The sequence below is a fragment of the Callithrix jacchus genome, chromosome 17 (genome assembly GCF_049354715.1).
Source record: "Callithrix jacchus isolate 240 chromosome 17, calJac240_pri, whole genome shotgun sequence".
Classification (NCBI taxonomy): Eukaryota; Metazoa; Chordata; class Mammalia; order Primates; family Cebidae; genus Callithrix; species Callithrix jacchus.
In genome coordinates this window covers 25,771,473-25,798,875 of record NC_133518.1, presented here as the reverse complement: position 1 = coordinate 25,798,875, position 27,403 = coordinate 25,771,473, and the positions used below count along the sequence as shown (strand labels likewise).

The 27,403-nt window shown below is 44.8% G+C and overlaps 1 protein-coding gene and 1 long non-coding RNA gene across 12 annotated transcripts in view; one reads left to right on the top strand and one right to left on the bottom strand.

Annotated features, from left to right (window-relative positions):
* Positions 1 to 27,403, top strand: part of SCHIP1 (schwannomin interacting protein 1) — a 610,058-nt gene that overhangs the window by 463,991 nt on the left and 118,664 nt on the right. For 2 of the 11 annotated variants that reach the window (XM_002759447.6, XM_035277729.3), the window contains exon 2: positions 9,695 to 10,396. In XM_002759447.6, coding sequence (XP_002759493.3) covers positions 9,695 to 10,396 — 702 coding nt within the window. Of the gene's footprint in view, positions 1 to 8,342; positions 8,570 to 8,978; positions 9,179 to 9,343; positions 9,603 to 9,694; positions 10,397 to 27,403 lie in introns of those variants that run through there. The other 9 variants (XM_035277726.3, XM_078353949.1, XM_078353951.1 and 6 more) reach the window with 9 other exon arrangements.
* LOC128929970 (uncharacterized) lies at positions 49 to 8,500 on the bottom strand. The gene is made up of 3 exons (XR_008477381.2): positions 8,349 to 8,500; positions 7,952 to 8,130; positions 49 to 1,662 (listed from the first exon to the last, which is right to left on the bottom strand). It is a non-coding gene; the product is annotated as an uncharacterized LOC128929970 (long non-coding RNA).

Here is a 27,403-nt window from a genome sequence, read left to right as displayed (position 1 = left end):
GTATTAGTCCGTTTTCATGCTGCTGATAAAGACATACCCGAGACTGGGCAATTTAAAAAAGAAAGAGGTTTATTGGACTTACAGTTCCACATGACCGAGACCTCACAATCATGGCAGCAGGCAAGGAGGAATAAGTCACATTTTACGCGGATGGCAGCAGGCAAAAAGAGAGCTTGTGCAGAGAAAGTCCTGTTTTTGAAACCATCAGATCTCATGAGACCCATTCACTATCATGAGACCAGCACGGGAAAGACCTGCCCTCATGATTCAGTCATCTCACACTGGGTCCCTCCCACAACACATGGAAATTATGGGAGCTACAAGATAAAACTTGAGTGGGGCATAGAGGCAAAAAACATCATTCTGCCCTTGGCCCCTCCCAAATCTCATATCTTCACATTTCAAAACCAATCATGCCCCCAAAGTCTCAACTCATTTCAGCATTAACTCATAAGTCCATAGTCCAAAGTCTCATCTGAGACAAAGCAAGTCCCTTCCACCTATGAGCCTGTAAAATCAAAAGCAAGTTAGTTACTTCCTAGATACAATGGGGGGTGGGGGGTGGGGGTACAGGCATTGGGTAGATACAGTCATTCCAAATGAGAAATGTTGGCCAAAACAAAGGGGCTACAGGCCCCATTCAAGTCTGAAATCCAGCCAAGCAGTCAAATCTTAACGCTCCAAAATGATTTCCTTTGACTCCATGTCTCACATCCAGGTCACACTGATACAGGAGGTGGATTCCCATGTCCTTGGGAAGCTCTGACCCTGTGGCTTTGCAGGGTACAGCCTCCCTCCCAGCTGCTTTCATGGGCTGTGAGTGAGTGTGGCTTTTCCAGGTGCACAGTGCAAACTGTCAGTGGATACCATTCTGGGGTCTGGAAGATGGTGATCCTTTTCTCACAGCTCTACTAGACAGTCACATCTGTATGGGGGCTGTGACCCCAAGTTTCCCTTCCACATTGCCATAGCAGAGGTTCTCCATGAGGGTCCTAACCTTGCAGCATGCAGCAAACTTCTGCCTGGGCATCCAAGCATTTCCATACATCTTTCAAAATCTAGTTGGAGGTTTCCACACCCCAGTTCTTGACTTCTGTGCCCTCACAGACTCAACACCAGCAGTAGGTTTGAGGTGCTAAGGTTTGGGGCTTGTACCCTCTGAAGACATGGCCCGAGCTCTATGCTGGCCCTTTTCAGCCAAGACTGGAGTGGCTGGGACATAGGGCACCAAGTCCCTAGGTTCCACACAGCACAGGGACCCTGGGCCCCGCCCTTGGCCCACAAAACCACTTTTCCCCCTAGGCTTCTAGGTCTGTGATGAGAGGGACCTCCATGAAGACCTGTGACATGCCCTGGAGACATTTTCCCCATTGTCTTGCAGATTAACATTCGGCTCTTTGTTACTTATGCAAATTTCTGTAGCCAGCTTGAACTTCTCCTCAGAAAATGGGTTTTTCTTTTCTACTGCATTTTCAGGCTGCAAATTTTCCAAACGTTTATTGTCTGTTTCCCTTTTAAAATGTAATGTTTTTAACAGCACGTAAGTCACCTCTTGAATGCCATCGAGCCTGTAATCCCAGCACTTTGTGAGTCCGAGGCAGGTGGATCACAAGGTCAAGAGATTGAGACCATCCTGGTCAACATGGTGAAACCCCATCTCTACTAAAAATACAAAAAAAAAAAAAATTAGCTGGGCATGGTGGCGTGTGCCTGTAATCCCAGCTACTCAGGAGGCTGAGGCAGGAAAATTGCCTGAGACCAGGAGGCGAAGGTTGCAGTGAGCCAAGATGGCACCATTGCACTCCAGCCTGGGTAACAAGAGCGAAACTCCATCTCAAAAAAAAAAAAAAAAAGAAATTTCTTCTGCCAGATACCCTAAATCATCTCTTTCAAGTTCAAAGTTCCACAAATCTCTAGGGCAGGAACAAAATGCCACCAGTCTCTTTGCTAAAACATAACAAGGGTCACCTTTGCTCCAGTTCCCAACAAGTTCCTCATCTCCATCTAAGACCACCTCAGCCTGGACTTAATGTTCATATTGCTATCAGCATTTTGAGCAAAGCCACTTGACAAGTCTCTAGAAGTTCCAAACTTTCCCATATTATCCTGTCTTCTAATCAGCCCTTCAAACTGTTCCAACCTCTCTGCCTGTTCCCTTGTTCCAAAGTGGCTTTAACATTTTCAGGTATCTTCTCAGCAGTGCCCCACTCTACTGACACAAGTTTACTGTATTAGTCTGTTTTCATGCTGCTGACAAAGACATGCCCACGACTAGGCAATTTACCATAGAAAGAGGTTTATTGGGCTTACAGTTCCGCATGGCTGGGGAAGCCTCACAATCATGGAAGAAGGCAAGAAAGAGCAAGTCACAGCTTATGTGGATGCCAGCTTGTGATAGAAACTCCCATTTTTAAAACTAACAGATCTTATAAGACCCATTCACTACCACCAGAACAGCACAGGAATACCTGCTCCCATAATTCAATTATCTCCCACCAGGTCCCTCCCACAACACATGGAAATTATGGGAGCTACAAGATGAGACCTGGATGGGGACACAGAGCCAAGCCATATTATATGCCTTTGTGCTGTGTGGTTCACTGACTCAATGACTCAGCTCTGGAACTCCCTGTCACCCCTGGTGCACCCTTTATTCATTTACCTCACCTGCTTGGGCCCTGGAGGCACCTAAGTTACAGCCCATGAAATTCTGGCAGTTTCTAAGGCTCAGACAATTTCATATAACTCTGCTTTCATGAGGAAGCCAGTGGCGCAGAGCTAGCTGCAGGGATGGTCTTGCCCATAAACACAGAGCTAGTCAGAGGCGGAGCCAAGTCTCCTGAAGCGTTCTCTCCTGTCCCACCAAGCTACCTCCATTCCTCCTGCTGTGTGGCGCTGACAATGACAGTAGCTATTTTCTGACTTTATAAGGTTTCCAGAATTATGTCAAGACGTGACCAAAACAGTCTTAACTTCCTAGAGTATCGTGTGAAAATGTTCCTCTTGGCTGGGCACGGTGGCTCACGCCTGTAATCCCAGCACTTTGGGAGGCCGAGGCGGGTGGACCACGAGGTCAAGAGATCGAGACCATCCTGGTCAACATGGTGAAACCCCGTCTCTACTAAAAATACAAAAAATTAGCTGGGCATGGTGGTGCATGCCTGTAATCCCAGCTACTCAGGAGGCTGAGGCAGGAGAATTGCCTGAACCCAGGAGGCAGAGGTTGTGGTGAGCCGAGATCACGCCATTGCACTCCAATCGGGGTAACAAGAGCGAAACTCTGTCTCAAATAAAAAAAGAAAGAAAATGTTCCTCTTTGATAAGCAAAACACTTTAAAGTAGAAGGCATACAGTCTCGGAGACATTTCATCTTATGTTAGGGTCATGCATACATGGACTTCCATGCCTATGACTTATAATGCTTCCCTGACATTTTGCAGTTGTCTACAAACTTCCCCAGCTTTTTCTAAATGCCCTTTTGTTCAATTTATTTCCTTCAATGAAGTTTAAAAAGTAAGTTCAGAGTTGCTTACAGACTTGCTTTTTTTTTTTGGAGACAGAGTCTTGCTCTGTCACCTAGGCTGGAGTGCAGTGGCGCGATCTCGGCTCACTGCATCCTCTGCCTCCTGTGTTCAAGCAATTCTCCTGCCTCAGCCTCCTGAGTAGCTGGGATTACAGGCACCCACCACCACACCCGACTAAGTTTTGTATTTTTAGTAGAGACAGGATTTCACCATATTGGCCAGGCTGGTCTCGAACTCCTGACCTCATGATCTACCCGCCTAGGCCTCCCAAAGTTCTGGGATTACAGGCATGAGCCACTGCACCCAGCCCAGACTTGCATTTTTAAGAATTGCTAGGAACTTAAGGAAAGTAGAATGTGGTGGTAAAAAACTTCTGGGAAAAGAAAAAAACACTAGAATTTAGTTGAATTTTTGACGTTGCCATCCAATATGAGGAATGACTTTATTAGCAAAAGAACACCAGCCTCCCTCTTCCAATTTGTCAAGAGAGCACATTTCCTACCAGTGGAATTCTTGCAGAGATTCTGTGTACTGTTATGCAGATTGTGCACTGCACAACTCCAGGGGACACCATTCACATTGCCATCTATGTGAATGGTGCCAAATGGTCCCTCCTGGCAGAGACCTGTTGTATGGTTCATAATCCTGGCACTATACAGGGCACAATCTGTACAGCCACCTGCTGAGGCCCTGACTGGCACCCTCTGAGTGACTTTTCTCTGATAAAGACACCATTCCTCTGCTGCCATTAGGGTTGCTTCATTTGCCAACGTCTACAGATAGTTCAGGATAATCTTCATTTCAAACATACATTCACCTACTTTCTGTAAGCACTGTAGTAACACGTGTCCTGGTTTCAAGTTTGGAAAATAGGTCATTGGAGATATCTTTTAAGTGCTATTTTGCCTATATTTTGCCATTTCATTTTTTTTTATTGAGGAAAATGTTGAAAACAAATATAATCTCATGGTTTGCTAGAAAATAAAAACATTTAATAAGTTAATTTTTAAAGGAACTATTTTCATTAAAATATAGCTCTGTAAGTGAAAGTGAGAAGAAAATGATTTTAGGTGTACATAGAATCCATTTCCAAAATATCTACATGTATAGACTAGTTAAGATTAACCCATTGGCTCTACAGAAATAAAAAAGCATTACTATGCACCCAAGAAGGCCAACCTGCCTAATAGAGATAGACCTTGGTTTTTAATTAGTGGAAGAACCAACTTTATATCCCCCAACAAGAAAGGTGATGAAAAGATTCAGAGACATTTTTATACTCTATTTCTCATCGTTTCTAGAATGAAATCCATAGTCTTCAAGCTGGGAGAAGCTTTTTAGTTCCCTCGTTATTTATTCATTTAATTAATTGCTACTATTTGCGAAACACTGTGATCATGTGTCTGGGCTCCTTCATGAGGAAACTGTGGTCGTAAAGCTGGTTATTGATAAGGCCAGAAACAAACCCCAGATGGTCTGTATCCAGGACACTTTACCCCACAGGGCTGTTAAATATCTCCATGTAGCTATACTCAGGTGATGAAATAGGAGAACATCTGTGTACTGCATGTGACCTGCATGTAATTCCTGTAATAGAGATGAAATACAACCCTTTGCCAGCCATTTCTTTATTACTCTAAATGCCACAACTTAAGGCTCAGCGTCAGGGCTAATAATGTAAGAATTCGTTCGGGAATTCTGCAAGTAAATATTTTCCTATTCATACTCTTTGATTCAAATATTTCCATCATGTCCTTTCTCAAATGTTGCCTTTACAGATTAAAGTCCTATATAGCACTGACCCCTGAGGAATACGATCTTCTTACCCTTACTTTTGAGTATTAATCTAGACAGTCTCCTATGGATGACAAAATAAATACCCCAATCTCCTGCTGGCTTTCTTTTTAAAGGATTTGTTTTTGGGGGGAGAACATATAGCACATAGTTCATAACAATGTGAAATTGCATTTTTGGAAGTATCTGTACTCCTCCTTTACACAATTAAATCTCCCTACTTGCTAAATATTGCTGGACTTGGTGGTTGAGGAGATTGAGCACATGTGAGCAAAGGGGAACAGCTGTTCTTGCCAGATGCCGTCTCCACTGCATGAACATAAATACTGCCCAAGGAGCCTCTGCAGGGCAGACTGAGATCTAGCTTGAAGTTGCTGCAAGGAAACCCTTTCTGACATTTTTGCTTGGTAAATTCATCCATGAAATAATATGCAAGGGGCAATGCAAACTATTCAGGTTCAAATCCTGGCTCTGCCATCTACCTTACCAGCTTTTTGACACTGGGCAAGTTACTTTACTGTCTTCAGCCTCCTCATCTGTAAGTGGGGATAAGAGGAGTTTCTTCATAGGATCTTTGAGGATTACATGAATTAGATATTATCCTTAATAATTCCAGCAACAAATACTTGTTAAGCTCCTATTCCATTCCATGTACTGTGAATGAGAGAAATTGTCGTTCTCTTCATGGAATTTAGAGTATTTTTTTCACACTAGAAGCCTCAATGCAGTAAAGTGTGACAAGATTTTGTTTTAAATGAATTAGAATACAATTTTACAAAATAAATGTTTTATGAAAGTTTCTTTCCCTTGCATATATTTTTATATGAGTGTGTGGCCTATGTCTTGATATAAAATGTATTTCTCATCATGAGTCTAGTAGAGAAGATGGGCAGTTAAACAGCAACCTCGACACAGGGCATAAGATTGACGCAGTGAGTGTCATGGGCACATGCAAATGTCACCTGACCCAGTAAGGGCAGGTACAGAGAATCAGGCAAGCCTTCCAGAAAGTAACATTTAAGCTGAGATTTGAAGGATGAGTAAAAATTTATCCAAAGAAGTGGGGTGGAGGAGGAGAAGTAGTTCCTTTAAGAGCAGTGAGTAGACCTGGGTGGGTAGAAGAGTAGTTAATGAAGCAAGAGATTTGTTTAGATTTGCATTTTAGTAAGGCCACTCTGGCTGCATGAAGAGAATGGGCAGGGATCACTTGAGAAACTATTTAGTAATTTCAGGACACAGTGGCCTAGACTGGGGTGGGGACAGTGGGTACTTAAGAGGGAACTTGTCTTTAGGTAGAATTGACAGGACTTGATTGATTGATGGGGAAAGGTGCTGGAGCCAGAGCATGAAGGTGCTTATCCCACACCTCTGATGTCTAATTTACAAAGGTTTCAGGAGACACTAAGTCTCCAAGCCCCTAACTTGAAAAAATATTCCTGTAAACAGGAAGACAGAATCTTTCAATCACTTTGCAAATCATCCCCCTATCCTGCTGGACATATCTGCAGGCTGTTGCTGGGCCTAGGAGTTGGCAGGGCTTTCTGTTCCAAAGTGGGAGGGCTCCTGGCAGAAGACGGAAGGCTGGAAACAGAAAGGAAACTGGGCTAGTCAGGCACCTTGCATGAAGAGAAAAGGAAAAGGGAAACCTGGTATATTCCCATCTGATCCAGAAATATCTGTTCGGAAAACAATTTAAAAGCACAGGTAATTCAAAGATGTTTATATTTAGCTTTGAAATGCCATGCATTTTTGGCAGTAGACTGACTTTCCCAAACATTTTTCTTAGGCCTATTTTGCATTCCCTGAAAATGGACCATCTGGGCAACAGGGGGATGAGCCCAGAGCTCAGAGTGAGTCTGGGTGGGTGGCTTAGGAGGCCCTAATGTTCAAAACTTGGAATGAAATCACAAGTCTCCCTTATTACCCCAGGTAATCAGTACTTAAATGTCTACCTGTGTCCTGCCGCAGAGCAGGGAGCTTTTTGTGATCTAAGCCATGCCAGGTCATATGGTGAACTGAAAAACAGCTATCTAATTCCCAGCATACCAGTGTTTCCTACTCACAGCTTCCAACTCTCAGGCCCACCTCCACCCCGCTGGAGTGGCAGGCAGGGCTCCACAGCAATCTCAAAATCAAACCATCTTTGGTGCACAAGACAGGCTATTTACAGATGTTACCGTAAAAGACAATTTAAATCACCATCAGTACGGTTTTACAAAAGAGCTGGCCAGACCAGAAGGCCCCTTTTCCTGTTATTCCTAAGATTTCTGCTTCCAGAGGAGTTGAAAGGTTAGATTATCTTTCCTAGCTCAGGTATACCTAGGACAGGAGAGTCGTGCCTCACAGAAATCACTTCAAAAAGGGTCTCAGCACCACATCCCACCGGGGCTTAGAAGAATCCTCAGGGTGGCAGCCACTCCCTACTTAGGAATCCCGTGTATTCCCCTTTTCTTCCATCTGGACTGTGCCACGCCAGGGAAGTCATTTTATCCAGGCTAGAATTCACTGGGAATAATTAGCAACAGGCCCAAATCTGGAAATTCAGAGAAACTGGTTCTCTTGTTTGTTATAAAATTAACATTTTTCATAATTACCACAGAGAAAAGGGCATTTCCTAGTTTCCCAGTTCTTACAGGTCAGAATGGTTGGTTCACAGGAAATCCTTAGTAGGCGCTCTGTGACACATCCATGTCTTTCCAAGTGTTGGTATTTTTCATTTCACAGAACCTTCTTCCTAAGGAGATGAGCTGCCAGACTCAGGCAGCCCGTGTGTTTTCGAAAACGCCAGCATAGGTTTCTTTGACTCAGGTACCTGAAATATTTAGGGAAGAAAAGGCAGCGATGTGCCAGGGGCACCCTCACTTGATGTCTACCTCTTCCCCTCCTTTAAGGTCCCCTTGATTGGAGGTGGCGGAGTCTCTGGTGGCTCGCCCAACCCTTTAGAACAGACGCTCCCCCCCCTCCCCTCCCCCTGGCCCACTGCCAGACAGCAGTCCTCTGTCGCCCTTACCCTCCTTTCCCCATACACACCTCGCTGAGGTCATCCTCAGTGTGCAGCCCAGAGGGGAAAGGAAATGCGAGCTAAAGCAACAGGTTCCACCCACGGTCTGAACTTGGAAGGGGATGCGGCAGTGGCGGGGCGGCTGGAACTGTGCAGTGGAGGGAGAGGAAGCGGCGAGGAGGAAGGTGGAAGGGAAATGATGGTGCATGACCACCGAGCACGCGTCACTCGGGCTCCCACATGGGCTTGTGTATGTGCGTGTGTGAGGGGAAGGAGGTCCTTCACAGGGTCACTCGGGCACTTCCGCGTGGAATAGGAGGCGTCAGGCTCGTGCTTTGGGGGTCCCGGGTGGCTTCGGCGGGGTAACGAGTCACGCCGAGAAGGCTTGAGGCACGCCAAGAAAATACGGGTGTCGGCGTGAAAATACAGCATCCCCAGCACGCCGCCCTGGCTAACTGGCTGAGTCTGCGTCCCTAACGCCCAGTGCCCCCTTCTTTTGGGCCTATCCTGGGCCCCTCCAACCTCATCCCAGCCTGCCTCCCGCTCCAGCCTGCTGCCGCGAAAACCGGGACTGCGGACTACGCCGCGCCCGGCAGCCTCTGGGCATGCTCGGTGGCGGGACCGGCTCCGCCGCCAGGAGGGCGCGTCCTCCCTCCCCCAGGGCGGTGGCGGCGCCTGCAGCGACTGCCGCCGCCGCGCCCCGGCCAGGCACACCTTTTGGGGAGGCGGGTGACCACGCTGCCCCGCGCAGGCTGAGAACGCCCCAGACCCCGAGCCTTCCGGCGGGTGGGAGGAGGGGCCCGCCGGGGAGGCGCGGGGGCGGGAGAGAGACCTCCGACTGCCCGGCGTTCCTTAGAAAGTAAAGCTCAGCTCGCGCCCGGACCCGGGCTCCCAGCCGCGGGCGGGGAAGGGGCGGGCCGGGCGGGGGTGGTGCTGAGCGAGGTGCGAAATTAGTAGCCGCCCACCCCCTTCTCAGTTCCCGCCCCCAGGGAATTATAATTTCCTGGGAAAGTGTCTGGTTCTCGGAGAATCCTTGGGGCGGGGTAAAGGGGTGCGCCCGGCGCAAAATGGTTAATACAAAGTCTGCGCGCGCCGCGGGGCCCCTTGTATGAAAAGTGTGCGCGCCGGTGGCTGGGCACCCCTTTGCTAATTTGAGGGTTAGTTACCGGCAGGAAGTCTGGTTGTGCGAGAGGAAAGGCGGGCAGGAGGGAAGCCTCGGCTAGTGCAGGCTCCCGCCCCCCAGGCCTTCTTGGGGGACGCACCTCGGACCCAAAGGGCGCAGGGTGCGGGGCACTGGGCCGGGGTGTTAGCGGCGGGCGGCGGGAGGCTGGAGCAGGCTCGGCCCAGCGGTTCACTCTCTACCTCCTCCCCCCAGGATTACCGAGAGGATGGGATGGATCTAGGCAGTGACGCCGGCAGCAGCAGCAGCAGCAGCAGCCGCGCCAGTTCACAGTCCAACTCCACCAAAGTGACCCCTTGCTCCGAGTGCAAATCTTCATCGTCGCCTGGGGGCAGCCTGGACTTAGTGTCTGCCCTGGAGGACTATGAGGAGCGCTTCCCGGTCTACCAGAAGAAGGTGATTGATGAGTGGGCACCGGAGGAGGACGGGGAGGAGGAGGAGGAGGAGGACGAGCGCGACCAGCGAGGGTACCGGGATGACCGCTGTCCGGCCCGGGAACCGGGGGACTTAAGCGCCAGGACCCGGAGCGGCGGCGGCGGCGGGGGCAGGAGCGCCACCACCGCCATGCCGCCCCCGGTGCCCAACGGCAACCTCCACCAGCACGACCCCCAGGACCTCAGGCACAATGGCAACGTGGTGGTGGCTGGCCGGCCGAGCAGTTCCCAGGGCCCCCGCCGGGCGATCCAAAAGCCCCAGCCGGCTGGGGGCCGGCGGGATGGCCGCGGCCCGGCGACTGGGGGGCTCTGCCTTCAGCCCCCGGACGGCGGGACTTGCGTCCCCGAAGAGCCCCCGGTGCCACCTATGGATTGGGAGGCGCTGGAGAAGCATCTGGCCGGGCTGCAATTCCGGGAGCAGGAGGTACGGAACCAGGGCCAGGCGAGGACCAACTCCACCTCCGTAAGTTGGCCGGGGTGCGTGCCCACGCGCGCACACACGCGTACACACCCCGCGCACAGCCCGCACGCCTCCTCACTGCGCTTCCCCCCGCCCGCGGCCCCATTCATCCTTCCCCAAGGGTAGTGGCTGGGCCAGCGAGCTTGCCGTCTGCTCCCCTGGGGATAAGGTTGCTCAGTCTTTGAGCTGTCTGGGTTTGCAGGATGGGCGGAGAGGAAGGAGGAGCAGCCAGAGGGCAGCGGAAAGTCGGGTTAGTGGAACCGGCGACTCATTTTAATGGAATTACTTATGGAGACCAGGTTGTGAGTCACTTGCCTGAAAATAAATCCAGGGAGATTCTGGCACCGAAAGTCAGTGCCTGCGGGGTATTTCAAATCGTAATAGTTGTGGCTTTGTCAATCGTGGTGTCTCTCCTCTCGTTGCCACTGTCTCATCCATATATAGGCTGTCCCTCTGCACACGCACACATTCGCCTGCCCACACCACCGGTCTGGCAGCGGGGTTGGTTCTGTCTTGCGTTAAGTAGATGCTCCTGTCTTTGGATGGGTTGATTTTCTTTCTCTAAGACTTTCTTCCTTTATGAAACACGAGTTATTGTTGACCCGGGGGAACGGGGTAAATGGACCTGTCAGGATAAGGGAGGGGTTCTTGGTCGCCTGACTCACTCCCTCTGCTGTGAATCCCTCCTTGTTTTGATAAGGGAGCCACTTACAGTTTCTTACCGGAGGCTACTTCCTCAATTCAGGAAAGCCAGACAGGGAGGGGTGCTGGAGTGGGAAAGGGGATGGGGGGAGGGCTGCATCTATAATAAAAAGCTCTGGCAGGTTCACCCTTGTTTCAACATCTTTTTTGACCCTGAGAGAAGAACAGATAAATGACTTAAAAGAAAACCATCGTGAATGCAGCTCCCTTTTTTAGCACTGTTTTGAGCTAAAGCAACAGTTGTAATTTGAAATCATTAATGATGACCCTAATTAGGGCTGAAGAGCACAGTTGAAAGGAGCTTTCTGTGTGTGGCAGCTGTGCGGCAGGTGGGAAAATGCTTGACTTGCGGTTGTAATTTTTGTGACACCAGGACCCCGGGGCTCCTGAAAATTGAGTGCATGCACTTCTGACTTCAGGGGTGAGGATGGTAACTGTGTTTCACAGAGAAATTGCCATGGTTTCTATCAGGGAGACCCTTGGCTGACAGAGCCCACTGGTTAGTTTCCCTTGGGAAACCACTTATTAAATTAAACATACTCGTTTTAATCCCAGCTGTTTAGGAGTTTACCATGGCCACTAACAGACATGGAATCTTTCCATTGCAGCCAATACTATCTCATGTACCTTGCAATAGAAAACACCCTTTTCCCACTTTGGGCTTGAGAAAAAATACCTCACTAATACCTGGACTTGAACAATGACTGGGCAATAAGCTAGGGGTTAGTTTAGTATTGCATGACATTTATACATTCCAGGAAAATTTAGTAATTGGGTATACATGCAAAGTTAGGGTTTGTTGGTGATGACGAGCTCCATTATTCAAAAGTTATGAAACAAAATTTTTTTGAGCACCCATGTATGTGCTGTGTGCCAGGGATGGTTCTGAGTGCTGTAGTTACACATCAGTCCACATGGGGCTAAAATTCTGGTAAGGGAAGGGAAGGATACAGACTGCCTTCCCTCCAGGAACTTAAAATTTGATGGCTTACCTAGCATTGCCTCACACTTCCACCCCCAACACACACATACCTCTTCTCCTTATTGTGAAGACTATGAATCTTTCATTCTTGGGCAGTCTGAAACCATGGTGTATCCTCACCTAGTGAACAGTTTGCATATTTGCATATTTGAGTTTCTTTCTTTCACTCCCAGCTTTCCTGAAAATGCCCCTTCTGGTCATTTCCTCTGCAAGTTACACAGAGAGATTTAGATTTCAGTGTGTCAAAGCAAGGATGTGTACAGAAAAAAGGAAGAGGGAGATGGCCTTTTAGGTTAATGCCGGACTTTTTCATGTTTTGGTTTGTGTTTGAACAAAATTACTAGTCACTAGTCAATGTTGGTTTGGAAAGTGTTTTTCAAACTGTAAGTTACCCATGAAGTCACCTTAGCATTTAAAAAAAATTAAATAAAATAGAATATATGATAGTGTACTGCAGGGAGTCATAGTAAAGTTGGTGATTTTTAAAACTTTTGTTTAGTTTTATATGTATGCTGGGTCGCAACATAAAGTTTATTTCTCACTATGGGTCACTGTTATAAAAGATTGAAAAGCAGTGATTTAAATCCTGTTTAGTGTTGCCTGGAATAAGTAAGGGAATTTATGATCATGAGGACAGAAACCTGAGAAGAACAAAGGAGTCATGTGGAAGAGAAGGCCTGTCTTGCAGGAATTGTTCAAATCCAATGATATTTTACTGCTCTTTAAAATGTCTTGTAGGAATACATTTAAGTGACATTAATACACACCACTAGGAGCGGGGTATACAATGAAAAGCGGATAGATTCTCTTCACCAAGTAAGCCTATTCCCACTTCAGGGCTTTCACCCATGTTACCTCTGCTTGGAAGCAAGTGTCTGGTTCCTTATCAACTCAGCTCAACTCTCAATGGCTCAGAGAAGCTGCCCACCCACCTTCCTGAAGTAAAGTAACAGCACTCCACTCCAACTGAAGCACTCCTGGTGTGTTGTTTTCTAGTGCTTGTCACTCTCTGACATTATGTGATTTAGTTCTCTATTTTTGTTGTCTCTGAAATGTAGGCCGGAGTGCAGGGTTCTTGCCTGTTTTTTAATTCTATGACCTATTGTGTGGGACATGCCTGGGGTGTAGCAGTTTCTCAAATATCAAATGAACGAATGAATGAAGGAAGGAAGGAATGGTTTATAACAACAACACAACCCAGATCGAATCCAACTTCCTAATTTTACAGTTGAGAAAATTGAGACCCAGAGAGGTTAAGTGATTTGCCTCAGGCCCAGTGAGAAACTTATGAATGGGGTATTGTTCTTTCTTCTGACAGCAGACTAGTTCCTCCCCACCCCACCCCCGAGTTTTAATGCTTAAAATAATTTGAAATAAAATTAAAGGAAGGCGCTCCCACCTCCCTGAAACTTAAAGGGTTTCCTATTGACAAGTCCCTTATTGCACTCCCTTAGAATTAAGGACATAAGTGAACTGGAAATTATAAAAATCCCCTTACTTTTGAGTCTCCTTTCGCAGACAGTGTTTTATATTGTTTTGTTTTAATGACATACTGTTCTACAGAGCAGAATAGTGACAGAATCCAGGTCTCCTAACTCCATATCCAGTTGCTTTTCCTTCCACTCAGTTCAGCACGCAGAAGGATGACTGAGGTCTCAACAATGGGATGGCAATCTTCTGTCCCTAATCCAGGGAAGCTTGAGAGGCAAGTTTAAAAACACGCAATGTTTAGGTGGGATTTCAGAGCTAGCACTGATCTTCACTTTGTGATGGGTTTAAACAGCTAATCTCTCTCTTGGTATCTATGAAGGGTGATGAGCTTGGATGCTGTCAGGAACTGTCTTTGGTGTCAGAGCATGGAGGGGCCTGAGGAATCTTGATGGAAACACTCTGGTGACTGGATCCTTGCTCCGTCTCAGAGCTGGGAGCTCAAGATAGACGTCCAGCACATGTCCCAGCCCTCCACTGTGATGTCAGCTCCTGGGGCAGCCATATCCCCAGTAGTTTGCATTGTACCTGGCACAAATAAATGCCTGACGCATGCAGAGAGTGTGAAGGACTCTACCCAAAACCAGAACTACTCCCAGAAGTGCCCTTCCATGGCCAGCCCCTGCTCATCTGGTGTCAGCGTGCTGCTCACGGTCCTGCTCTGGGTTTGCATTCCCTCCTGTGGGTGAACACTTTATAAAATCAGGGTCCATACACGGAGTAAAGAAAGGTTCTGGGGTTGGTGCCTTTGATGTCAGATTAGGGTCCTGCTTGCAGAAGTTCATGTTTCTCCTAAATTCCTTTTTTTAAAATTTTGAGGCGGAGGCTTGCTCTATCACCAGGCTAGAGTGCAGTGACATGATCTTCTTGGCTCACTGCAACCTCTGCCTCCTGGGTTTAAGTGATTCTCTTGCCTCAGCCTCCCCAGTAGCTGGGACTACAGGTGCCTGCCACCATGCCTGGCTAATATTTTGTATTTTTAGTAGAGACGGAGTTTCCCTATGTTGGCCAGGATGGTCTCGATCTCCTGACCTCGAGATCTGCTTGCCTTGGCCTCCTGAAGTGCTGGGATTACAGGTGTGGGCCACTGCACCTGGCCTTAAATTCTTATGTTCCTGCCTACTCTGACTCTGCTGCACAGGACTGGACAGTTTTCCGTCTTTAGAGAGCAGGCCATAGATAGTCGGCTTTCTCTCTTCTGCTTCTCCAGGACCTTAGTGCATCACTGTAGCCCTCTTCCTCCTATTCAGAAGGCTCTGGTGGACCTGTTGCCAAGTGGGGTAGTGGCCTACTGCCTCGGTGTACTCTTCCTCCTAAATGGAACATAATTACGCATCTTTTTTTCCGTGTTTTTCCCTGAGAGTTCCTCTCCTTCAGAGGGTGTGTTCTTCCATGTCTAGCCTGTTCTCTGTCTCTGGAGACTCAGCCCACTTTGACTCTTTCCTTTAAAAATAGCTTTATTGGCCAGGTGCAGTGGCTTATGCCTTTAATCCCAGCATTTTCAGAGGCTGAGGCTGGCAGATCATGACGTCAAGAGATGGAGACCATCCTGGCCAATATAGTGAAACCCTGTCTCTACTAAAAGTACAAAAAGTAGCCGGGCATGGTGGTGAGCACCTGTAGTCCCAGCAACTCGGGAGGCTGAGGCAGGAGAACCATTTGAACCCAGGAGGCAGAGGTTGCAGTGAGCTGAGATCACGACACTGCACTTGAGCCTGGCAACAGAGCGAGACTGTGTCTCAAAAAAAAAAAGAAAAAAAAATAGCTTTATTGACCGGACTCAGTGGCTTATGCCTGTAATCCCAGCACTTTGGGAGGCCAAGACGGGTGGATCACCTGAGGCCAGGAGTTTGAGACCAGCCTGGCCAAAATGGTGAAGCCCCATCTCTACTAAAAATAGAAAAAACAGCTGGACGTGGTGGTGGGCGCCTGTAATCCCAGCTACTTGGGAGGCTGAGGCAGAAGAATTGCTTGAACCCAGGAGAAAGAGGTTTCAGTGAGCCAAGATTGTGCCATTGCACTCCAGCCTGGGTGACAAGAGCAAAATTTGGTCTCAAAAAATAAAGTAAAATAAAAAATAAAAATAGCTTTATTGAGGTATAATTGACATACATCAACTGTGCATAGTTAAAATGTACAGTTCGATGAGTTTTGACATATGTATGGCATATGTATGCGTTTTGACACACCTGTGAAACCATCATGAAAATCAAGATAATGAACATATTTAGCATCCTCGAAAGTATCTTTGCACTGCTTTGTAATGCTGCCATCTTGTCCCTAGGCCACCAGCTGATCTGATTTCTATGTCATAGATTAGTTCATGTCTTCTAAAGCTAACATAAGTGGAATCACACAATATGTATGGATTTTTGTCTGGCTTCCTTCACTCAGCAAGTGATTATTTTGAGATTCATTCATGTTATTATGTATATCAGTAGTTTGTTCCAACTCTTGCTGAGTAGTGTTCCATTTTGTGGATATACCATTTTAATCTGTTGATAGACACATATGTTGTTTCTAGGTTTTGGCTATTACAAATAAAATTGCTATAGACATTCATGTACAAGTCATTGTTTGGATATACACTTTATTTATTTATGAGATGGAATCTTGCTCTGTTGCCCAGGCTGGAGTGCAGTGGTGCGATCTTGGTTCACTGCAACCTCCGCTTCCTGGGTTCAGGTGATTCTTCTGCCTCAGCCTCCCTAGTAGCTGGGATTACAGGCACCAGCCATCATGCCTGGCTAATTTTTGTGTTTTTGTAAAGATGGGGTTTTACCATGTTGGTCAGGCTGGTCTCAAACTCCTGACCTCAGGTGATCCGCCTGCCTCAGCCTCCCAAAGTGCTGGGATTACAGGTATGAACCACTGTGCCCAGCCTGAATATATACTTTCATTTCTCTTGGGTGCATAACTAGAGTGAGAATGGCTTGATCACATGGTAGGTGTATGTTTACTTGTATAAGAAGCTGCCTCCTGTGTTCCAAAGAAGTTCTATTTTACTTTGCCGTCACATCATGCTTAAAGCACTGAAAGAGGTTCTCCCTCTTTCCTACTGCTCTATTCCGCCTTCACCCTGCTTTCTCGGATACCTCCCTTCAGGTGGCCGGGTGGTTGTGCCCTCTCTCTTAAGAGAAAACAAGAGAGCAATGAGATCACATGTCACATCCAACTAGTCTTTACTCCTGTTGTTTAAAAGAAGGAAAGGAACCATTTTTAAATTAGAGAAGAGTTCTAGTTGTAGACTCAACACATTTTAAGTGCGGCTTTATTATTTTTTAGTGTCTAGACAGGTGCATTTTCCTCATTTAATGAGAAGAACAATTTTAATTGACACGTTAATTGAAAGCAAATTCTTCTGAAGAAGTTATTTCTGAAGTACTTGAAAATAATTTGTCTTTTTTATTAGTTTATACTATTAGCTAGTAGCACACTTTTTAAATTACCTACATTTCTTCCTAGAATGGCACTAATTATAGGTTATTTTCAATGTATTATGCTGTAAGAATTCAGCTCAGTTACTCCTTCCCCATCAATGATACTACTAAAGTCACTTGAACGGCTGAGTAGTTTATTTCTTAGTTACTTGGGCTATGTTTAAATAACATGAGTTTCTGTTTTGGTAGACTTGAATTAAGATGCCTTTAGTATTCCTACAAAATACAGTAAAGTTTGTAAGTTTAATAAGTTGTGTGATTCTGCAGCCTGGGGCATTGAAAACATTCTGTGCAGAATGCAGCTGTCACTTATCTCTGTTAGTTAGAGAGCATGACATGACAGTGTTAAAAATGTATTATTATAACTGGAAATTACCAGGCTGAAATGTATTCTGTGCTTCAACCTTTTACCTTGAAATATCTAGTACTATAATGAAAGGTTCTTACCTACTTTCCTATTTATGGTGAGTTTTGCTTAAGAGCTGCAAAAGCTGCACTGTCTACTGGCATGTACTCTAGACTTCAAAGAAATATGGTTAGGTTTTGTTTGTTTTAAATTAGGTTGCAGGTAAACCACATGTAAACAATTCTTAAAACTTTGAAAATATACCATTAGTTCTGGGGTTATGTATGTGTGTGTACAGTTAAGTTATTATTGGATGTATCATTGTATTATAGAACAGTCTTTGAAAATGTAGTTTGATTAAAAGAAATCTTTGCCTACCAATTAGTTTGCACATAGTGGACCTTTAAGACACCCGCAGGAAAATATTCAGGGTGTACATCTAAAAAACAGAGGCAGATATTCTTATCACACACTGGCAGAGCTTCTTGAACATCTCACCATTGGCATCGCTTCACCTCCCTCCATCCCTTCCTGCTCTGCCTGCACTGTCAGTTCCAGACTCCTTGCTGGCATTCCTGACGGAAATCTCACACCTACCAGAAATCAGGCCCGACTCGTCAATTTCTGATTTTGGTTCCCTGCTGTTTTGGTGACATCATAACTACTTTTTTTTTTTTCAGACCGCCCTGCTCTGTGGCCCAGGCTACAGTACAGTGGCACAGTCTCGACTCACTGCAACCCTCACCTCCCAGGTTCAAGCAATTCTCTTGCCTCAGCCTCCGGAGTAGCTGAGACTACAGGCTCCCACCATCACGCCCAGCTAATTTTTTAGAGATGGGGTTTCGCCATGTTGGCCAAACTGATCTTGAACTCCTGACCTCAAATAATCCACCCTCCTTGGCCTCCCAAGTGCTGGGATTACAGGCGTGAGCCACCATGCCTGGCTCATAATTACTTTTATTTTGAATTCTCTGTTGTCTTCTTATGGATATGTCTCTTAACAGTCCAGCTATCTTAAGTTTCCCCTCCCCTTTAAACACTTACTGCACATTCCCTCAAGTGTAGACATTTTATGTATGGTTGTTATCTGGTTGGTTAATGTATTTTGTGCAAGCCTTTCTGTTTAGTTCTTCAATTTACTCAAAGCCGCTACGCTATAAACTTTCTTATTAGTGCTAAAGTACTAATTCCAGGTCCTTTCTTAAAAGCTTATCCAAATGCTGTGATATTACATTTGCATTTTAAAATAGAAATTTGTTTTTCTTTCTAGACCTTTGTCCCTGAAGAGATGAATGGTCTTGTTTTCCTACTTTTGAAATTCGGTCCTTAGTGTTTTAATGAAAACGGCTTTTGCCGGTGCTCTTCCTTAGCTGCTTGATGCTCCCTGTGCTCTAAGCACACTTTCTGCTGTCAGTTACAGGGAGACCATTTTGCACTAAACTTTTGTAGAAATTCAAGTGTCAGTTGTGAAATTGAGCATTTTCAATAGAAAGGTAATAGGATTTTAGAGACAGAAAGGGATTCTGGGAGATCATCTCATCAAAGGCTCACTTTTTCAAAGGAGGAAACTGAGGTCTATGAAGGTTAAATATCGTCACCCAACGTCCTCAGCCCAAGCCTGACCCAGCCTCAAGTCACCCGCTCCTAATTCCCACTTTTAATGATCTCTGCCCTGCTTCAGTGCGTCAGTGGATGCCAGCTTTTTAAATTTTTTTTCAAAGAATGGGTGTTTCCCACATTTAAAATGGAGTACAGATCCAGTTTCATAATTTAAGACCTTCTAAATCTAGAAGTAGATTCTAATTTTTATCATTTGATAGAAAAGATTTCATTTCATTGGTTTTTTCTTTTTTTAAACCTATGTTGTCAGAATAATTATAAAATTGTTTTCTTCCTTTTAGACTTTAGCTCATTGCTGTGTGTATTTCTAGCAACAGAACAGTGCTCTCCCTGGATGATAGAAAGCTAAGGAAGAGAAGATCTCTGTGTGGCTCACCCCACAAGTGAAGACAGATTTTGTTCTAGCTAAAGAGTACCCCCCTAAAAGGAGAAATAACAAAACCAAGAAAGGGCCAGTAGGAAAGGGATCTGAGGGGTTCAGAAGCAGCTCATGAAGTAGTCTAGATTACGATGCCTGGCATAGTTCGAATGTGTGTGAGAACTTCTTATTCCACTTGTATGCCACTTATTTGTACTTAGAATTTAAAAGGCTTTCTGATTTTTAGTGTTTCTGAGTGTTCCCTGGTGAGAGAAATAGAAAAATGAATATAAGGAAAGAGAAATGCATTTGGGTTTTTTTGTTTTTGCTTGTTTTGTTTTGGAGACAGAGTTTTGCTCTTGTTGTCCAGGCTGGAGTGCAATGACAACATCTTGGCTCACCACAACCTCTGCCTCCTAGGTTCAAGCAATTCTCCTGCCTCAACCTCCCGAGTAGCTGGGGCTACAGGCGTGCACCACCACACTCAGCTAATTTTATATTTTTAGTAAAGACATGGTTTCTCCATGTTGGTCAGGCTGGTCTCGAACTCCCAACCTCAGGTGATCCACCCACCTCGGCCTCCCAAACTGCTGGAATTACAGGCATGAGCCACCAAACCTGGCCTCATTTGGGTTTTCATTTGTGTGTTTCCCCAGTTAAATCTGTAGGGCTGAACTGTCCTTAACTATTTGTTTCATGTCCAGGATAGTTGTAATAGTCGTTCTCCTTAACTTACCAAATCTCTCTTCAAATCTGCAGGCGCTCCCCGTGTTTCTCAGATGGTCTTGCTTTTTGTGGTTGATGTTTGTGTATTTGTTTTGGCTTAGTTTTGGCTACTACTTCCCTTTTGGGAATAATTATCTTCCTGTCTTCTGAAAATGGAAGATAAATAATTAAATAAAATAAAACAAAAAGTAACTGTTGCCTTTCTTGTATATGTTTGTTAATTATGTCAAGCATGCTCTGTTCTCATTTATACATAGACTTACCATCTTTCTCTCCACTGACCTATTTTTCAATACTTGCATCGCTTTATGTTATTTAAATCTTTCCCCCTACTCTTGTGGTGTATTTGCTATAAAGTGTAGTTAGTTCAAAGATGATACTTAGGCTAGGAAATGCCCAGGTAGTAGGAATGATCTCAACCAGAGTTTTGTTCAGCCCCAGGTTGATAGTTTTTTAAAAGGTACTTGTAAACTCATTTTTTGTTGCCTCTGACCAACATGAGGTTATATTAAAGCCAAACGTACTGAAAGCTGAAGGGTTGGGCCAGGCGTGGTTGCTCACGCCTGTAATCCCAGCAGTTTGGGAGGCCAAGGCTGGTGGATCACCTGAGGTCGGGAGTTAGAGACCAGCTTGACCAACATGGAGCAACCCCATCTCTACTAAAAATACAAAATTACCCTGGCGTGGTGGTGCATGCCTGTAATCCCAGCTACTTGGGAGGCTGAGGCAGGAGAATCACTTGAGCCTGGGAGACTGAGGTTGCGGTGAGCTGAGATTACACCATTGCACTCCAGCCTAGGCAACAAGAGCAAAACTCTGTTTCAAAAAAAAAAAAAAAAACAAAGAAAGACAGAAAGCTAAAGAGTTACCAATCTTTTTAGTCTGATCTTGTGTATCAGGTTTTCTAATAATTCCCACTTTATCCGTACATTTCACTGATGCCTCTGTATTTCCACCCAAACATTTTATATTTATGTGTAATCAAATAAACTCTGGCTTATCCATCAGCAGCAATATCACATTAATTATTTTCTGTCTTATTTTTTTCTTCCATTTCTCAAAGTCTCTTCTTAGTGTTTATGGTTCATGAAAGTGACTGTGAATCTTTCTTCCTTGGGATATTAGCTTAGTAGACCCAAACAAAAACCTTCAATTTTTATGGATTACAAGAAGCAGTACATTAGTCTGTAGCTGATTTCTGCAAATTCATCAGTTCAAGAGGATTTTATTGCCCATGTCTGAGATGATTGATCCCTTCAAAACTCTGCCTTACAGAAATAAATGTCTTACTATGTCTTAGTTATTCACAGAGTTTTTTTGTTTGTTTGTTTGTTTTGTTTGCTTTTGTTTTTGAGATGGAGTCTCACTCTATTGCCCAGGCTGGAGTGCAGTGGCGTGATCTTGGCTCACTGCAACCTCTGCCTCCCGGGTTCAAGTGAATCTCCTGCCTCAGCCTCCCGAATAGCTGGGATTACAGGTACGCACCACCACACCCGGCTAATTTTTGTATTTTTAGTAGAGACAGGGTTTCACCATGTTGGCCAGGCTGGTCCTGAACTTCTGACCTCGTGATCTGCCAGCCTCAGCCTCCCAAAGTGCTGGGATTACAGGCGTGAGCCACCGTGCTGGCCCTGTTTGTTTTTGTTTTACAAAAAACTTCTATCAAGAAAGCGTGCAAGGTTGGGCTTTTCCAGGTACAGGGGGCAGGTGATGCTCCATTTGCCAGAAAGTTGATGGGGCTACTTTTCAGGATGCCTGAAAAGGCCAGAAACCATCTCTACAGCCTCCCAGCCAGGCCTGCAGAGAGCAGATGGTCTGTCTGTGCCTCCCAGGACACATCCCAGTTGATTGGGTCATGCTGTTACTCCTCAGCCCCACACCCCCATTCTTCCTTCTTTGGGATCTTCCCACTGTGGCCCTCAGCCTGCCTGTTTCACCTTTCTCTCCTATGCAGGTTACCAATTCAAAGTCCCTAAGAAAGTGGTTCATGTAGCACAGGGTGCCTCTAGTGGCCAGGACCCCTTTCAGGCCCACTGTTGTACTGCCTGATGTTGGAGAGATGAGGACAGGCACTCACTCCCTAGCCACCCAGCTGTGCCAGGGTCAGCTAGCTTACACGTGGGTTGTAGGCGTGCCTGAAACAAAACAATTGTTAAGTCTTGGCAGCTCCTAAATGAAAGTAGCTTGGTTCTGCTTCCTTCTTGGTTTGCCATATATGGAGAGAACTTTGCTTCCTGAAAAAGTTTAAAGGGAATGAGGTAATTTCCTCATAATTCCTGAGATCTCTGGCAATGTTGTAAATTTAGATTTGAGGTTAGAGTACTAAAAAATAAAAACAAAAGCAAAAAAACTGCTGTGCCTGCCATGCCAGGGTATTTTTAATGTCAAATCCAGCCGCATTATAGCTTTTACTTCTTTTCCTCACCTAAAGAAAGAGTAGTGTTGGTTGGGCTTATTTCCAAAATAAAAGAAGTCTCAACCTCTAGAAAAGTGATATGGTATCGTCTTAGAAAAGAACCTAAAGGCTAATCTACACTCATAAAAATAACATGTTTTCAAATAGTTTCAGAACAAATTCAGTCTCCTGTTTTTCTCTTCCTGACACCAGTAGCTAAAAATGCCTCTACTTATGAAAATTACAGACACTTTTTTTTCTTTATGTAGTCTTATATAAGTTTTGGTCCATTTTTGACCTAGTCTGACATTTCATTTTGAACAACTATGTCTTAAGTGGTCTTTCCTTTTTGTTTCCACTCTAAAATTGGTTCTGCAAGGAATAAGAGTATAACACTGGAGTTTTATTTTTGAACACTTAAATTGTATAACCAGTAATCTGTTAGAGTTGTTATCCATCCTGCAGTGACCCCATTGTCTGATCCAAATAACCTTTAAAATGAGAACTCATTCTAGAAGAACAACTCTAGTCAGCAGTAACTTTAAAACATTTCGAATTCCTACTCTACTGTGGGATAGTGAGCTAAATATTAGATTTATTTTTCTTGTGTCTCATACAGAAACTCTAAACAAAGCAGATGAATAGTAGTGTCTGTGCTAACACGAGTAAACCCCCTACAGAGTTCTAGTGTGCTGAAAGCCAAATCCAAGATCCCTTTTTTAGTACACAATCACACTGGGAATGAGAATATTAGAGCCGAAAGGGACTCCAGAGCAAGGGTGGCAAACTCGGGTACTTCCAGAGGTCACATAGGTAACCCATGGGAGCAGCGGGCCCAGCAGGAGAGGACCGTGGTGTACTAGAGGGTATGTCTCAGGGGTAAAAGGGCGGCTGCTGTCACTTGCTGCCTGACTTCGTGCCATGCCAGAACATGGTCTCAGTGTTCTGATGTGTCAGGAGAAGCCCAAGATCCACACCTGAGATGTTATGAGAACTATCTTGACTATTAAATATTGGCAAATAACTTTAAATATACATGTACATTTGTGAGACTAACAAGTATCTGCTATCCAGAATACTGCCTCTAGGTTACCAGTTACCCATCCCGCTCCTAATCCAACCTCCTCACTTTTCATATGAGGAAACTGAGATCCAAAAAGGCTAAATGTCTTACCTGAAATGAGAATGAGTTGGGGCAAGTGGGATCATTTGCCAAGAGGTCTGGTGAGATTGTAGAAGAGATCTTAAGGAGGAAAACTTGTGAAAGAGGGTAGTTCTTATTTATTGACACCTGAGTAGCTTTTTTTTCTCCTTTAAATGCTTAAAATAATTAGAAATAATAACATTCAAAGGAAAAAAAACAAGACCCACTATACACTCTATTTCACTTAATTTTTATACACACCTCATTACTTAGCATTTACTTTTCTCTTTCATCTTCAAAGCAGTTCAAAAATTGATTTGTTATTTGTAATCAGGGAAATGTATCATGATTTATTTTTTATTATTTACGAATAATAAAAAGGGAAGAACTCTTTAAGAACAGTATCTGAAATGTAAACACGCACATATGTGGCTTTAGCTGTTTCATCTGCTAGAAATTCACCTGAGACAATTTAATTCCAAGGGGTGATGGTGAGGCTTTATAAAATTTCTTGTTACACAGAATCTAATGAAACTTCGATGTTGCTCGATCATATTGAGGTTTTATTTAATTGCAGCTGTCACTACATAATATGGTGGAGGACCTATTGAAAATATAAAAGTTGAGACTCTTTTCCTCTTTGGAACTACTGGCTCTAAGTACAAACTTAACAGATTCCAAACAATTTTGGGATGTTTATTCATGTTTCTTTAGAAAAATAGGAAACGTTTTTTATATTATCTTTGTCACAGGGTTCGACCTGTGACTCTGGTGGTGTTAATACCATGATTCAGACACGGACCTGAAATGTCAGCGTCTAGCTGCAGCCACAGGTGTGCCGTGTGCTCTGATGCCAGCTCAGATGTGTCCACTTGATGCAGCGGAGACTGCATGAGGAGGTGGTTTTCAGCAGCCCTAAAAATCAGATCGTCATCTCCTTATGATTACTGAGATAAAAACAAGTAGTTTTTATAGCATAAATTTTATATTTTTAATGTGAATTAAAGATTGCTTTCTAACCATTCCTTATCTTGTAGAATCTGTTTTTGTGTGTACTAAGTGTAGCAAGTCTCTGAGTTCTGAGGGGGTAAATGTTCTGAATCCATTTTGGAGCAAGAGTTATTTATTTATTTGTTTGTTTGTTTGTTTGAGACAGAGTTTCGCTCTTGTTGCCCAGGCTGGAGGGGAATGGCGCGATCTCGGCTCACTGCAACCTCCGCCTCCTGGGTTCAAGCAATTCTCCTGCCTCAGTCTCCCGAGTAGCTGAGATTACAGGCGCATACCACAGTGCCCACCTAATTTTTGCATTTTTAGTGGAGACGGGGTTTCACCATGTTGGCCAGGCTGGTCTTGAACACCCAACTTCAGGTGGTCCACCTGCCTCAGCCTCCCAAAGTGTTGGGATTACAGGCGTGAGCCACCGCGCCTGGCCCATGAGTTCTATTTTTATATTGCTTGTGTGAAGCTTTTTAGCAAGGCATAGTGCACAAAATGATGTCTGCCAAGAATTTTCTTAATATATGTCATGATTTTTTCTTTATAACTTTATTCAATGAGTGACTATAGATTGAATGCCTACTATATGTGTTAGGTACGGAGGACAGGGAGGATCAGAAGCTGACAGGGAGCTGTCGTGTCATAGAGGTTGTGGTCACACAGGGAAGACTGACAGAAATCACATCAACAAACAAATGTGGTGGATGTGTCCTAGGAGGGGGACGATGCTGCAAGAAGCAGACAGACACACACAAAACCTGCTAAGGAGTCACTTGTCATCCCTTCCCAGGACAGGGCTTCTCCGTGGCACAGGACCACTAGCCTTCATACCCTTACACTAAAAATCTAGAAAATAGCCAGAAATTATATAAAAGCCAGCATGTTCACATTACGCCATATTTAATAATAATAGCTATTATTTATTGACTTTATATGTAGAATAGGACTATGGGTCCCTGAGGTTACGGGCAGCCTTGCTGCGATGGGCATGACTTGGGAGCCCTTGCCACTTGGTAGCAACACATCTGGAGAGCTCTCCTCCCGGAAGTCCTGAAATCACATCCAGGAATAGCTTCATCTGCAGCAGCATGTCCAGCAAAGAGACTCCCACCCAAGGACCAGGAAGGGAGACAAATTTGGGTACGGAAAGCTGAGGGTACTCAAGCTAGGGCAGAGTGCTGGGCCACATACTTTTCATTACATGCTCATACTGGGGCAGGTGAGTACTATTCATTCCGTTTCACAGCCAAGGAAACTGAAGCTTATGGTGGAACCAGAGAGTGAGTGTGCTTTCCACTTTATGTTATAAACTACTACACCAAATAGTTGGAAGTTAGCCTCTGTAACCTTCATCACAAAACAGCTGTTTCTCTTTGCTAATACCAAGAGCCACATCTGAATATCTGTTATCTCTTGGTATGTAATACCTTCTATGTCTATGGACTTCTATACATGATTTTTTCATAAATGGAAACTTTAATTTGCAAAAAAATTATTTAAACATAAATGCATGGCTTTATGCTCTTCTTTCTGTTTTGAAGGTCCCCACCACCACCTCTGTGCTTGCTTCTAATTATCAATCCATCCAGTCTTAAGGCTCAGTTAGAAACTTGCTCTCTATATTGGCTTGAAAGGATTGTAATGATCCTCAGGTTTAGCAGAGGCTCTGAGAAGTTAAAGGATGCATTTGATGTGTACTGCTCTCTTGACACCTGATGCCAAGCTAGCTGCTCCTTGTAAATTGATTTATATGTAGAATAGGACTATGGGTCTCTAAGGTTATGGGCAGCCTTGCTATGATAGGCATGACTTGGAAGCTCTTGCTACCTGCTGGCAGCACACCCGGAGAACTCTCCTCTTGGAAGTCCTGAAATCACATCCAGCAGTAGCTTCATTTGTGGCACCATGTCCATCAAAGAAACTGTCACTGAAAGACCAGGAAGGGAGACAAGTTTGGGTAGGGGGAAGCTGAGGGTGTTCAAGCTACAGGGAAATCCGTTACCTTCTGCAATGTTTTTGCCCATTCATTTACTTATTCACTTAATAGTCATTTATTTACTCAGTAGCTGCACTCTGCTAGACCATAGGGAGTCAACCTAGCTAGGATTTCTTCCCAAGTGGTCTATGTATTTCATTGAGGGAGAGGGACGTCAAACAAACACTGAGATTGGTTATTTAACATCCAAGAGAAGTGATTTAGTTGACTTTGGAGATTGACTTGGCTAGCTGCGGAGCCAGAGGCAGTGTTGAGGGATTGACAGCTGAATGGAGACCTGAAGAGCTCCTGGGAGCCAGGTGAAAGGAGGAATGGCAAGAGCTGCCCGACTTGGAGCAAGAGGGAGTTTGGAAAGTTTCATGGAAACTGCACCAGGGGGATCCTCACCAAAATCATTCCCTTACCTCACAAACATATCCCAGGCATCAAATCTGTACTTCATTTATGGAACTTTCCACCAGTTGTAAAAGCCATCTTGCATACAAGAAAATAAACTTGCAATTTTCCTGTAGTTGATTTGAAATATTTTTATGCTGCAAGGAGTTTAATAACAGGCACAGTGCTTGAAATGTCACTTCCTTATACTGGGAGAACTGGTGTGGAGTGGAGAATGGAGCCTTTTAGTGAAGTAAGTGGGAAGACACTGCTTGAATCCGGTAATGAGTTAGTGTTAAATTTCTCAGGCTCCAGGAACTTCTTGAGTATGTTGGTTTAAAGTAGCTGACATATTTGTGGGGTTTTCTCGCAGGTCTACTGGAAGCTGTGAGCTGGGAATATAGTAAAACAGAGGTCCCAGCATTTTTCCTCATGAGTTATT